Source organism: Lygodium microphyllum, chromosome 4 (assembly GCF_053477565.2).
Source record: "Lygodium microphyllum isolate KBCC chromosome 4, Lygodium_microphyllum_v1.1.10, whole genome shotgun sequence".
In the NCBI taxonomy this organism is placed as follows: Eukaryota; Viridiplantae; Streptophyta; class Polypodiopsida; order Schizaeales; family Lygodiaceae; genus Lygodium; species Lygodium microphyllum.
In genome coordinates, this window is record NC_141138.1 from 30713497 (window position 1) to 30728389 (window position 14893).

Genomic DNA, 14893 nt, shown 5'->3' on the forward strand with positions numbered 1-14893 from the left:
ACCTTGACCTTGCACGCCATTGTGCACTCTCACCCCTTCAAATTGGTATTAGAGCTTCAATGAAGGTGTGCGCGCTTCGCGAAGTCAAGGCGAGTCAATTTCATCTTGTGTGTGTAAAGAAAACAGGTTGTTTTTCAGCAGACGGCTGCACGCGCATCGAGGTGACACATTTCAGCAAGTTGTCACCTCCCACAGGTCAAGTCGTCAGTTTTCTAGCGTGTGCTCACAGTTTGCAGTAGGCGACAGCCAAGCGGCAACAGGACAGGTTTGCGCAAGCAGGCGACAGCCTGTACAAGTCAGCATGACTGCTGGTGACAGCTCCCAGGGAGGCGACAGCTCACGAGGACAGGCGCAGGCAGATTCATCAGGCGACAGGCATGCGGGACAGGCGGCTGGTCAATGGCTAATGTTTTCGTCACGTTATCAGCAATTTATAAATTTTCATTAATTTTGCAAGGAGGTCCCTTGCTCATTGATGGGGGTTCGCACGCACACGTTCAATTTGCAAGTTTGTGCAGATTTAGGCCCAAAAATTTGGGGCTTTTTCAGATTGAGTGCTGCTCATGCAAGATTGAGGCATTTGCGTCAGAAATTGCAAACATTGTGCACATTTAAATCGGGGATTTCACCAAATTTAGTGAAAATTTGCTCATTTGAGTAAAATTTCTCAACATTGGACCCATAAAATTTGGGGCTTTTGCTGTATTGGTAAAATTTTGTTCAACTGAGTCAGATTGGTTGTTCATGCACACTTGGACCCAGAAATTTTGGGGCTTTTGCAAAATTTTGTGAAATTTTGCTAAATTTGCCCGTTTTATGCTCTTGGGAACATGTATTAATGCAATTGGGGCAGATTTGATAGTGAAATTTTGGGGCTTTTGCTGAAATCTGTGGATTTTGGCAAAGTTAATGCGTGAAATGCACTTTGGGAATATTGCTGCAGCAATATTGTGGTATCAGTAGAGTGATTTGAGCATTTTTATCTCTTGCTTGTGCAATTTTGGAGAAATTGCAGAGATTTCTTGGTGTTTTGGGTATTAAAAGATGATACGAGCACATACATATGTAGTACACTTGCTAGACAGCTCCCATTGAGTTAATGTATTGCTAATTATTCATGTTGCAGCAGTCTTAGTGATCATTTGTAGATCTGGGATTGCGCAGATGTATTTTTGGTGATATTGCTGAAGTGGGAGTTACCTGGCAGTGGTTTATGCATTTAATGTATGCTGAAATTGCAGTCATACTACTGAAAGTCATTCGTTCTACTGCTGTACATGTACTTGGACTGATATTTGCTGAAAAATTGGACTGAAATCAGCTGAATATTCAGCTCTTTTTTTTGCTGTCATAAGTTGTAGCATTGAATTTCTGGCTTATTGCTGAAAAATGGCTGCAAATGCTTCTAGCAGCAGTGACACTAAATCCCTCTTTGAAATCAAGAGGTTTGATGGCAGTGGCTTTGACTTGTGGAAGGATAGGATGCAAGGCATTTTGTTTCTCAAGGACTGTGAAGATACTCTCTCGGAGACTAAGCTTGCAGCTATGACAGATGTGGATTGGGCTAGACTTAATAAGAAGGCCATTGCATACATTAAGATGATAGTGTCTGATGATGTACTTACAGACATCAAGCGTCGTCTTGACACAGGTTATCCTATATGGAAAAAGCTTAAGGATACTTATGAAAATACAACTCCTGTGAATCAAGTGCATCTTATGCGTAAGCTTGTGAACATGGAGTTGGATGAGTCTAAGCTAGCATTTGAGCATTTGAGTACTTTCACAAGGGTTTTGAGTTAGTTGCAGGACTCTGGTTTGGCAGCTTTCGATGATAAATTGAAAGCTATTTTCTTATTGATGACTTTGCTTGATAGTTGGGAATCTTTGGTTGTGTCACTTAGCAACTATCCTGCTTTGACTTTTGATAGTGTAAGAGGTTCAATCCTTAATGAAGAAATCAGAAGAAAGTCTAGTAGTGAAAGCAGTGGCTCAGCTTACCATGTGAGAGGCAGGTCTGATAAGAGGGGTAATGCAGCCAGTAAAGGTAAAAGCAAAAGTAAAAGCAAGGGCAAACAGTAGGATGTTACATGCTATCAGTGTGGGCGTAAAGGGCATAAAAAGCCCAATTGCCGGTACTTCCAAAAAGAGCAAGAAAGAAAGAAATAGCAAGGTAAGAAAAAGAAGGATGATAAGAAAGATGATGACAGCTCTTCCTCAAAAGAAGTTCCAAAGGCAAATGTTGCATCTAGTGTGGTTATTGAAGAGCTTCGTGACATTGAAGAGATACTTGTTGTAGCCTAATGTAATGATGGAGATATTATGGTAGCAATAGGTGATATGCACATCACCAAAAAGGAGGTAATTGATGCCTTACTTTCAGCTCCTGATGGGCTGTCACAATCATGGATAGTGGATAGCGACGTCTCTTTTCATGTTACTCCCTCTTTGGAGTCATTTGCTGAATACATTGCAAGTTGTCTAGGCAAGGTTTACTTGGGTAATAACTATGCATGTGAGATAGAGGGATTTGGTACCATTCACTAGGCTCTTGAAAATGGCCAAGAGCTGATTTTGCAGGATGCTAGATTTGTACTTGGCATAAAGAAGAGTCTACTATTAGTTGGACAGCTTGATGCTAAAGGGTATTTTACTACATTTGGTGGTGGATCTTGGAAGGTCCATAAGGGCTCTATGCAAAAAGGGGACTTTATATTATTTGCATTGTAAAGCATTACCTGGAAAGTTCTTGGTTGTGACTGAAGTCCATTCATAGATGGAGCTTTGGCACAAAAGACTTGGTCATATGACTTGGTCATATGAGCCAAAAAGGCCTTCAGGTTCTCTTCTCTTTAGGGAGATTTGATGTAAAAGGCTCTGGTCTCAAATTTTGTAATGATTGCTTATATGAAAAACAAGTGAAGTCTCCTTATCACTCTAGTGTCGTTAAAAATTCTAATGCTCTTGACCTAGTACACTCTGATGTGTACACTATGCTTATTAATTCGTATAGCGGTGCACGGTACTTTGTTACTTTCATTGATGATTTCAGTAGAAAGTCATGGGTGTATGTACTTACGAGCAAAAAGGAAGTGTTGGATTCTTTTAAAAAGTTTCATGCTTTTGTTACCACACAAAAATGGCTTAAGTTGAAAGCCATAAGAATAGATTATGGGGGTGAGTATGTCTCAAAATAATTTAACAAGTCTTGTGAGATGCATGGCATTAAGAGGGAGTTGGCAACTTCTTATAATCTTGCATCAAATGGCGTGGCTGAAAGATTTAACCGCATACTTTGTGAGAGAGTTAGATGCATGTTGTCCACACTCTTAAAAGGCAGCTAAGTTCAGCCTTCTCCATGAAAGATTTGGGGGCAACTGAACACATTTTGGGTATGTGCATTAAAAGAGACAGAGGGCAGTATTTGTTGTTTCTCTCACGAGACAAGTACATCAGCAAAGTACTTGACAGGTTTAATATGGTTGATGCTAAGCCTCTTGGTGTGCCTTTACCGCCCCATACAAAGCTTAGCAAAGTTGATTGCCCTAAGGATGATGCAGCTGCTAGTGCCATGAAGGGTATACCTTATGCATTAGCTTGTGGATCTTTGATGTATGCCATGGTTGCAACTTGCCTTGGCATTGCTTATGCAGTGGGAGTTGTTAATAGATTTATGTCTAACCCTGGCAAGCCACATTGGGAAGCAGTGAAATGTATCTTCAGATACTTGAAAGGTACACAAGAAAAGTGTATATGCTATGGAAAGGGTACACTAGAATTGCAGGGATTTTGTGATTTAGACATGGCAGGAGATCTTGACACTAGGAAATCTACCAGTGGGTATGTTTTTACTTTGGCTGGTGGGGCTATCTCTTGGTGTTTAAGATTGCAAAAAATTGTGGCACTGAGTACTACAAAGGCTGAATATATTTCAGCCACAGAAGCTTCTAAGGAAGCTATTTGGCTTGGCCGTTTGGTCAAGGATTTTGGTCTTTCTTCACGTACTCTAGTGCTTGGTTGTGATAGCCTGAGTGCAGTATGTCTGGCTGAGAATGCCATGTTCCATGCACGTACCAAACACATAGATGTTCGGTATCACTTTATTCAACAGGTCTTGGATGATGGTCTTGTCACATTGACGAAGGTCAAAACCCAAGATAACCCTGCAAATGTTCTCATAAGTCTTTTGCAAAGGCTCAGCATGAGCAATGCATTCGTTTAATGGGAGTTGGTTAGATTAAAGGTACCACTTTGAGCCTTTAAGTGGGAGGTTATTGGGTGTAAAGTCCCTTCATCTCCGTGTATAGTCTTACGGGTGCGAACACACCCTTAATGTACCCTAATATATAAGTACATTTTTTAATTCTTTGTGTACCGTAAAAAATGGTACACCTATTTCTGCGTTCACTTCCTCTAACTCTCAGCTCATCTCTTCTCTTCAGCTAACACCTTGACCTTGCATGCCATTGCGCACTCTCACCCCTTCATTTAACAAAGAGATTTTCTGCTGTCCTCATCCGATTCTTGAATTGGTCATCAAATTCCTCTTCACTTTGCCAGTCATCAGTCTCATTATGCCTTGAAGGCTGTGCATCTTACCCAACTACAATATTTTCAGCTTGTCGTCCATGGTCTGAGCCTTGTCCAAGGTCAGGCATTGCATTTTCTTTATACCTATGTGAATGTTCATACTTAGAGGCATCATCACCGTATGAAGACATATTGCTGTAATTTCTCAATTGAGAGTAAAAGTCAGCACTAGCACAAAGCTTTGGCTTGCAATTAGGTGCCTCGGGTCTATCAAATCAAGGGATTGAGTGGTATATTGGCAATGGAACCATGAAACAGCCTTCCTTCCGTGGATGGGTAGTAATTCCTTGATTACAACCTAGTTACAATAGCAACATTTATTATAAAACAGAGAAATGCAAATTAACTTACAATCTTGGACAATGGACACCTTGTTGGCTCCAAAACTAGTGTCCCTTTCGGTATTTCTTTGACTTAATTGAAGAAGTTGATGTACAATGGGATTTTTCCAATCCCTTTCGGTATTCCAACTCCCCTTGTTGTTGAGATGACTAGCAAGTCTTCAATCTGATTTGCCCCTTGCTTCAGACAGTCAATTGGCCTTCACCCGCTTTGATGGAGATGGAAAATGCCCCAAATCCATTGATTTGCTGGTCCCTCCACTTAAATTTGATTGAAAACAGCTTCAGCCCTATTGAATCCAAGTCTTGGAGTTTCCAATTTTTGACATGCTTCCCGAAGCTGTTGCTAAATCTTGATTTCTGTTGTAAATTAGGGTTTACAGCAAAGAAATATGAAATTTCTTAGCTTTTAGTGACCTTATTGCTGTAATCTTTGGAGCAAGGCTATAGAAAGGTTGGGAAAGGAAGAATATGAGGGTTTGTACTCTTGTGTCTACTTCTCCGATAGGATAGCCAGTGCCAGACGAAGATTTCGTCCTTCCTACAAAATCATTAGACTTGTAAATAATCTAAGGGTAAATAAACAATGTTACCTTATAGTTGTTGTTGGGCTCTATACATGAGAATCAAAATTTTCTCGGCCCCTAAGATCTCATAGGGTATATAGACACCATGATAGTCAAATGTCTTTCCATTAATGTCGGGATCTTGTTGACAAGTTGTGAAGCCCACTCCTGCTCCATTCTTAGCATAGAACATTTTGGAGACTATAGTGGTGAACTAGGTTTCTTCAAAGAGTATCTAGCTCTAATACCATGTAAAGAAATAATTGTCTACGAATAACAAACACAATTGTACAACAAAACACGAACTGATAAAGAACACAATTAGGGTTAGGATAACTCAAAGACAATGAACACTTAGTAAGATAATGAATGAATAAAGAATGCTGAATATATATATGATGCTCAATACAGCAAGCGCACTATGCAAAGATGAAATATTGACCCTTGAACTCGTGTCTCAAGGACTGGGGTAGAGACTATAAGTATAGAGTGTGTCGTACTTTGACGGATCTCAAAATGTAGTAGATAGCCTCTAGAGATGTTAGATAGCAGCAAATGCAGCTTAGGAGAAGCTAGATTAGTGGAGCAGTTGAAGGCAGAATCGACAAAATGCTGATCAGATGATGAAGTGGTAGCTGGGTGACAAGCTGGAACAAGCAAAACATAGATCTGCTGGCTGATACGTAGCAGTGCCAGTACAGCAAGTGCAGGGTCTACTGATGACGTCAGCAGTTGGTGCTAGTAGGGAGAGCATAAACAGAGGTTGGAGCATGATCTGCAAGCAGTAAACACAACTGTTCTGGTGATGACAGCAGGCTGGAAACAGTTGCCAACAGCGATAGGGGTACTGGACAGTAGGTGCCTGATGATGGAAACGAGATTGGGTTGGGGGGTGGGCAGCTTGTCCATTTGTAGATGGATGGGTCCTCCCAAATTAGGGTTTGGCTTATGGGACATAGAACACTTTCTAGGATCCCATTTCTTTTAATAAAGGTTTGGTAAGTTTTGGGGCTGTTATTAAGAGCTAATTAAGTTATAATGCATTTTTAGGCCAAACCTTTGGATTGGGCTCATTGAGATTCAACAAAGCATAGAAAGGGGTATTACCTGATGCTCAAGGGGGAGGTTGCATCTCCACTCCCCTAGAGATGGACAAATCGGTTATGTAGTGCACCCTACTTGGTTTTTGGCATCCAGGGTACAATAAGCTGACAGTATTTCTGCCATTGGGATGACTATTTAGTGTAGTAGTCACTACGAGTTGGTATGCAAATGTGGATTCTTGTCATATTAGGATGTTAAGGCTTACAACTTTGAGCACCATGGATCATTCATGGCACTTGACAAGAGTGGGCATTGAGCACAAGAAGGCTGCATGCAGCCTATATAGCAAGTTTACATTGTCCAAATTAGCCCGCGACGATTACACGCACAACATGGCCTCTTCTAGCCTTGCACACTTCTAGTCCACCTTGACTACGCTTGGAAGAGATGAGAAAACAGCTTGTCTTTGCATGCACACTGCAGAGAAGAGAGAGAAGACTATCCATCCACTACGAAAAAAAAAGAAGTCTATCGATGATGCTGTGAAAACAGCCACAATCCCTCCTTTGCATGTCACAACTGGATCAGAGACTACCTCCACCTTTCGAGAATTGACACACTGACTTATCATGTTTTTGCATAAAAGCTTATTTTTCTTATTAAGATATTGAAATTATGGTGTTTTGGCCTAAACTTTGGCCCTATTGCTCAAATTTAATAGTTTAATTGAAGTTTTGGCTCTAAGGTTCATAAAGCTCCAAATAATTAAATGTGCATGTAAAGCTTGCACATTAAATTAATCTCTGGCTCTTTTACATTGAGACTTTGCCACTAATGGACCTGCCCATGTCTTGTCCAACTTATGCAATGTCTTGCTTGCCCAAGGAGCTAGTAGTTAATGACATGTTAATCTTGAACGTGGAAAAACACATCCTACTGATAACGACTGCTTCAGCATGCCATGTCATCATCTTGGTTAACCATGAAGCTCTCTTGGGTCGTTCTAGTATCTTGTTTGGATGGCATTTAGCAATTGTCTACCCATGGTGGCCAGGGTGCATGGTTTATGCACAACATAAACTGTTATTTTGTTTGATGGATACTTTCCTATTTGATGATGTCTAAACAAGCTTATCATGTATACTTTTTCCACAGACATAAGGATGAAGGCATCTTTAATAATGCAGAGAACTGGCAAGTCCAGTTCATCAAATAAAAGTACTGTAATTGCACAACAAGAAGAGCTTCGAAAAATTTTACAGCAAAACTTTGGACATGCAAACTTTAGAGGTCGGCAACTTGAGGCCATTCAAGCCGTTTTATCTGGTAAGTATATTCAATTATTCTAGGCACATGGTTGTACATTTGCATCTTGATTGACAGGTTGTCTTGTACAGGACAGGATTGCTTTTGTCTGATGCCAACTGGTGGAGGAAAATCTTTATGTTATCAAATACCTGCACTTGCAAAGGACGGAGTTGTCCTTGTCGTATCTCCTTTGATAGGTGACCTGTAGCTGTTTTATGGGGATTTTGTTGTATGTTCGTTGATTCTATAAGCTTTCAGCCTGTGACTAAAGTATTTGATATTGTGGATGCATATGGCATGCTTTTGGAGGGAGCAGCTCTAATGGTAACACCTTTCCCTTCTCTCTGTACATGATAATTGTTTTCTGTTGACCAGGTGCACTTTCTTGTGCAATAGTTGCATTCAATGTAATACTAGGTGAGTCAAATGTTGACAGGAAAATCAAGTTGCTGCATTGAAGTCACAGCACATTCGTGCTGAGTTTCTTTCTTCGACACAACATGCATCCACTAGGGCACAGGTGTAGACCAAAAAAAGTTCTATGCTTCTGAGCTGTCCTTTTACTAGTTTGGTGTCACTAATGACCTTGTTTGTACTTTTAGATCTATGAAGAGTTGAATTCAGGAAAGCCTTCATTGAGAATTTTGTATGTGACACCAGAGCTGATTGCAACGGGGGGCTTTTTATCCAAGTTGAAAAAGCTGCATGATAGAGGTCTGTTGAGCTTGATTGCAGTAGATGAGGTATTTGGCCCTGTTTATCTCCCACACTAGTACTGTTTTGTTATAAATCCATCCATAAAAGGTTGCAAATATTTTATATTGCCCTGGATGACAGGCACACTGCATATCGTCTTGGGGGCATGATTTCAGGTTTTTTGCCTATACATTGTTCTACGAGTTTCTTTTTCTTTAAGCTCACCTCAATTTTGACATTTTCATTTATCATTCTGTATAGACCAAGCTACCGTCAGCTGTCAACATTGCGAAGTGGACTTCCGAATGTTCCTATCCTTGCTTTGACTGCTACAGCTGCTAAGAAGTGAGCTTCCCATTCAAGTAATTGCCATGTAATTTAAATTCTGGAGTTTTCTGAGGATTTACTTTTGATGCAAGTAGTTTGGCTGAAGAGCTGTGGCAGAGGGGTATCTATTCTGCCATATTTATTTGGGAGTTTTAGCTGATCTCAAACTCTGGGCACAGAGAATTTGGCTTCTCAAGGGATAGTCCTCCCATTGAGATGGGACATAGAAACTGATGCCCAACAAAAAGTCAATTCTTCTAGGCAAATACTTATGCTATCTGCAAATGAACCACACAGCCTACACAGCAAATCCCTTTTGTCACCCATGAAAGGTGCAGCTGCTTGCTTACAGGCAGCCTATGGGATTCAAACCTTGCATTTGATAATGCCGTAGTCTGTCAGAGAAACTTGCAGCCTTAAATTTGTACTATTGACTATAAAATAGAATACCTGAAAACCTTTTTTCATTTCAGAGTCAGTATATTACAGGCAGGCATCAATATCTAACAGTAACCTGCTAGCTTTAACTGTAAATGGTTGTGTCAGGGTCCAAGAGGACATCGTGAGATCATTGAAGTTACACCAGCCAAGAATTCTTATATCATCATTCAATCGGCCTAATATATATTATGAAGGTATTTTGCTGATAAATCTACCAGACATGCTCCAGTTCAATGTTAATTTTTATTCTGCTTGTGCTAGAAATTGGATTAAATCATTTGTAACATTTAGTTGAAATGAGTGGTTGGAAGTTCTACTTGTATCAAGTTATTCAAAATTTTCTTTTCCGTCTCATTTGGTTTGAAAAATGCATTATGGTTTCTCTTTCCATCTTTCCTGGAAGCTGCAAGAGACAAGTTGAGGCATGCTCATTTTTTAGAGCTCTTTTTGTTTGCTGCCCATTTTTCTGGTGGAACAAAATAATGGCATCTTTAGCGAGTAGGAATAGGATTGGATGAAGAATGTGTGAAAGGAATGAAAGTTTGTTAATTTTGAGTTTTGGGGCTGTAAGCAAGAGCTATTCAGTTTCTATTGCATTTTTAGCTCGACAGTTCCAACTTGATCTTGCCTCATGAGTAGCTCATATTCCTCACGAGTGAGCATGTACATTCTTGTCTTAGAGTACCACTCCTTCAAAGCTGAGGTCATGGCCTCTAAGGAAGAAACACGAAGGTATTCTCAACCATCTTCCTTAGAGGTCATGACCTCAGCTTCCTCCGTGCTCTCAGTCATTTTTACTCAGGATACAGTCACAGTGGAGGATGCTTCTGTTGATGTGGTCCTTCATGGAAGGACTATCATCAATAGCGAGCATCCACAACTTCTTTTCGAGAGATATCCGGTGGGCAAACGTCTTCTGTTGATAGAGAGACGCGATATTTCTCCACACTTCTGCTACAGTCTTCAACTTGTGAACATGAACAAGGATAGAATCTTGCAAACTCAGAAAGAGGAAAGATCTTGCTCTAGAATTGAGCCGATCCCATAAGGCTGCACGATCCATAGATGTCCCATCTGCGGGATCCACCTTAGGCCGGGGAAGAGGAACAGAAACAAGCTCCCAAAGATCGAAGGAGTCCAAGATACACTCCACCTTGCAGGACCATAGAGAAAAGTTGGAGCCATCCAACCGGTCCTCTTTGGGCAGCTGAGGAAGTACGGGTACCTGTACAGGGGGTACCAAAGGCTGCATCTTCGGCCCACTGGAAGGGGCTCGCCGAGATACATGAATAGAAGGGGGACGGGAAAGAGGAATAGACTCCGGACGACGGTCCTTGTGATAGAAATCACGCCTTTGTTCAGATGAGTGTCGAGACAAAAGCTCGTCATCTGAGTCATCAAAGCCCGTAAATTGATGAGAAGACATCTTCGATATCTGCAAACACCAAAACACAACAAGGGAAGGTTGCCGGTGCCGAAACACAAACACCAAAAGCTCCTGAGCTGGCTGCCTTGCACAGAATGCAAGGATGGTGTCAAACGCAAGTGCTAACGATGCAATCACCAGAGAAAAACAGCCTTCTGCCTCAAAACGCAGCCTGGGAATAGGTCGCTAGCAGGAAAAGAGCTGTCTGAAGATGGAACAACAGCCAGAACAGCAAGGCGCAAGCTGGAGGAGGGCCGCCCAGGCTGAATATGCAAATTTGGGGATGACGCCAACAGCAAACGCAAATAGGTGGACACCAAAACAGGCCGCCTTGATCAAGGAGATGGTGCTGAAGGTGACGCCTCAGCTGTTGGAGACGTCTTGACCAGCAAACGCAAGGTTGTGGGTGTTCGCCCGCGTAAAACTCAGCTCCATGTACTCTCCTTCGGTTCTGATACCAGGTGAGAGTGCGCTGCAGAAGAGGGAATACGAACACGGAGGGAGAGAGAGAGAGAAAGCAGAAAATAAGGAAGAGAAATCTGCACTGGCTGAAATGAATGCTGAATACAAACGGGAAGGCGGAAGGAAACTGATCAGTCCCTGCACGCAGCCCACAGCGTTAGTGAGGGCACCAGATCAGGCTGATGATGATGGCAGCACCACCATGGGGGAGGAGTGTCGGAATCTGCAAGAAGACAAGTGATCAAGTGGGGAGGGGGGCTGCCTATAAATAGGCAAAAGGACAAACCCTAACCCTAACCCTAAAACGGGCGCAAACCCTAAAAATGCCCTAAAATGGGCGCCCCACATCAATGACCAAAAAAGTGGCCGGGCAGCTAGTGGCTGCCCACTATGGTGGTCCGATTCGCACGCTCCACCACACCATTCTCGGATGGTGTGTTCGGATGGGAATACTCCATCCGAATACCATAATCCCTTCAAAACTGAGAGAAAAGGTGAGAAGTGAACTTGCCACCGTGATCAGCTCGAATGCCACGAACTTTGGAAGTTGTTTGGGTCTCCACAAACACCTGCCACTCGCAGAAACGAGAGTACACCTCGCTCTTGTACTCCAAGAAATAAGGCCACTCATAACGACTAAAGTCGTCCACAATCAACATCAAATACCGGGCCTTCCCAAGGGAGGCCGTGCCCATAGGTCCGCAAAGGTCGGTGTGAACCAACTCAAGCGGAGAAGTAGCCCTCCTAGAGGCAACCTGAGGGTGAGGCTGCCTATGTTGCTTGCCCCTCAAGCAGCTAGGGCACAAAGTGTGAAGAGGAGGGAAATCTGGAAGTCCCTCCACCATCTTCCTCCGAGAAGCCCGCCGAATAGAATCGAGGTTCAAATGACCATACCGAGCATGCCAAAGCAGCCCAAGCTCATGGGAAGTCCTCGCAGCCAAGGCTGTGAGGGTATAAAGCCCACCCTCCTGCGTACCCGTCCAAAGAGCATTACCTGTAGAAGCATCCTCCACTGTGACTGCATCATGAGTAAAAATGACTCGGGTACCTAGCTGAGTAAGGTCATGCACAGACAATAGGTTAAAACCCAAATCAGGTACATAGAGAACTTTGGCGGAAGAAGACCGCCTGTCAGAAAACATAGGTAGAGTCCCCACGCCGCGAACAGGAACTGTAGAATTGTCACCAATGGTGACAGTGCCCCCTCTGGAACGAAGATCCTGAAGCCAATCCTGTCGGAAGGTCATATGTGAAGATGCTCCACTGTCCACGAGCCAAGGCTTCTCCTGAGTGGTAGAAGCTAGGGCTGTATCCTCCTCAACAAAGACATGCACAAACGCAGACTCTGTTGTGGCTGGGGCCGCCTTCGAGTCCTCCTTGGGCTTCAAATGGGGGTACTTCTGCCAACACTTCTCCTCGGGATGAGTACCCTTCCCACAGTGGGGACATTTGGGCTTCTTCTCCTTCGCATCCTTCTTTTCCTCCTCCTTCTTGTCCTTGGCCTTCTCCTTCTGTTGTTTCTTCTTCTTGCTGCCACCTGTACCTGCCGTAAAAGCCTTGGTGGAGCCACTGGCACCCACCTCTTTGAGTCGCTCGTCATGCTCCAAGACAAGCGGGGAAAGTTCCTCCCATGGGAGTTTCTCACGGGTCCTCGAGGTGATGAGGCTGGTGTAGAAGACATCATAGCGGGTGATGGCAGCTGAGTCAACAGAATCATCGCCATATCCTCAGACGATATCATACGACCAAGAGAGGCTAGTTCGCCTCGCATGTCCGTCATCTTCGTGATGTGCTCCTTCATGGAACAAGAATCATCAAGACTAAGCATCTGCAACTTCTTCTTCAAGGAAATCTTGTGGGTAAACGTCTTGTGCTGATACAAAGATGCAAGCTTCTTCCACACTTTCGCCGCGGTCTGTAACCTGTGAACATGTACAAGAACGGAATCGTGTAGACTCATAAAAAGAAAGGAACGGGCTTGAGAGTTGAGCCTATCCCACAAGGCTGCACGGTCCATAGAGGTGCCATCTGACGAATCCACGGGGGGATGGTCGATGGGCAAAGAAAGAAGGTCCCAAAGGTCGAATGTATCGAGGATGCACTCCACCTTGCACGACCAGAGGGAGTAGTTGAAACCATCCAACTTATCTTCCTTCGGAAAGGAAGGGAGAATCGGCACCTGAATAGAGGGAATCAAGGAAGGCATCCGCACAGCTGAAGTAGTCTTCACGGAAGACACCTTCACGGTAGATGGAACCCTCTGAGATGCATGGATTGAAGAGGGATGAGTGCGAGGAGGCTCCTCCCGACGTCAAAACTCTTGATAATCCTGCCTCCGCTCAGAGGAATGATGAGAAAGGAGCTCATCCTCTGAGTCGTCAAAGCCTGAAAACTGGTAAGACATCTTCCAATCTGCAAAATACCAAACACCAAAGAAAACTGTGCCGAAGCCGAAGTATGACCAGCAGTATGGTCACCAACCACCAAGACGCAGGCTGTGATAGCCTACAAACACCTGGATCTGCAAAACGCAAAGATAGCTGATGAAGATCTCCAGAAAAGAAGCCGCCAGCACCAAAACGCAGCGTGAAAGTGGGTCGCCAGTAGGAGATGAGCCGCCAGGAGTGGAAACGATCATCAGATCTGCAAAACGCAGCCTGATGATGTGTCGCCGAGTTGAAGGAGGGGCTGCCTGATGGAAAACACAAGCAGGAGGGGTCGATGGATGACGTGGCAGCCTCGGTAAGAGTCGTCTGCAGCAAACGCAGGAAGGATGGCCACCTGGAGGGGCCGCCTGGGCAGTTGGAGATGAGGTGACAGCAGCAGAAGATGGGTGAGGTATCTCTCCACAAGGTTAGGTCCTCCGTGCTCTCAGTTAGGCGATGATACCATGTGAGAGTGCGCAATGGAAGAAGAACACGAACAGAGAGGAGGGGAGAGAGAAAGCAGGGAATGAAGGAAGAAAATCTGCACTGACTGAAATGAATGCTGACCACCACAAAAGAGATATCCGGCCGAGTGTGAAGCAGCTAGATGAGAGAGCCTACAAGGCACCTGTAACGAGTGGCATCTGTAAGGGGGACTCCATCTGCCAAAAGCTTGGACTCAGGGTCCATGGGGCAAGAAATAGGCCAACACGTGACCATACCAAACTCCGAAAGAAGCTCGGAGATGTACCTGTGCTGCGAGATAAAGATGCCCTGTGCCATCTGATAGATCTCCAGTCCTAGAAAGAAGTGAAGGATCCCTAGATCCGTCATGTCAAATTCCTGCTGAAGAATGGACCGAGTATGCTCCACCTACTGAGTGTCGCTCCCTGTAATGATAAGATCATCGACATACAAAATAAGGAAAACACAAAGAAAATCCACAACCCGTAAGTAGAGGTTGGGATCATGAGCGGAGCGCTGAAAGCCACTCTGTAGAAAGAAGCGGTCAATCCTCTGGTACCAAGCACGAGGAGTCTGCTTCAGGCCATAAAGAGCCTTCCGCAACCTGTAGACATGATCCTCCTTCCCCTGCACAAGAAAACCAGGAGGCTGGGAAACATAAATCTCCTCCTCAAGGATGCCATTCAGAAAGGCTGACTTGACGTCCATCTGATAAACAAGCCAACGGTGGTGAGCTGCAAGAGCCAAAATAACTCGAATGGTAGACATCCGAGTGGTAGGAGCAAAAGTCTCGAAGTAGTC

The 14893-nt window shown here is 43.8% G+C and overlaps 1 protein-coding gene across 1 annotated transcript in view; it reads left to right on the forward strand.

Moving 5' to 3' along the window:
• Window positions 1-14893, forward strand: part of RECQL3 (DEAD/DEAH box RNA helicase family protein) — a 74886-nt gene that overhangs the window by 22305 nt on the left and 37688 nt on the right. The window contains exons 2-9 of the mRNA XM_087675836.1: window positions 7697-7867; window positions 7939-8046; window positions 8166-8173; window positions 8286-8369; window positions 8452-8592; window positions 8687-8721; window positions 8807-8890; window positions 9419-9507. Coding sequence (XP_087531962.1) covers window positions 7705-7867; window positions 7939-8046; window positions 8166-8173; window positions 8286-8369; window positions 8452-8592; window positions 8687-8721; window positions 8807-8890; window positions 9419-9507 — 712 coding nt within the window. The 5' untranslated portion in view covers window positions 7697-7704. The remainder of the gene's footprint in view (window positions 1-7696; window positions 7868-7938; window positions 8047-8165; window positions 8174-8285; window positions 8370-8451; window positions 8593-8686; window positions 8722-8806; window positions 8891-9418; window positions 9508-14893) is intronic.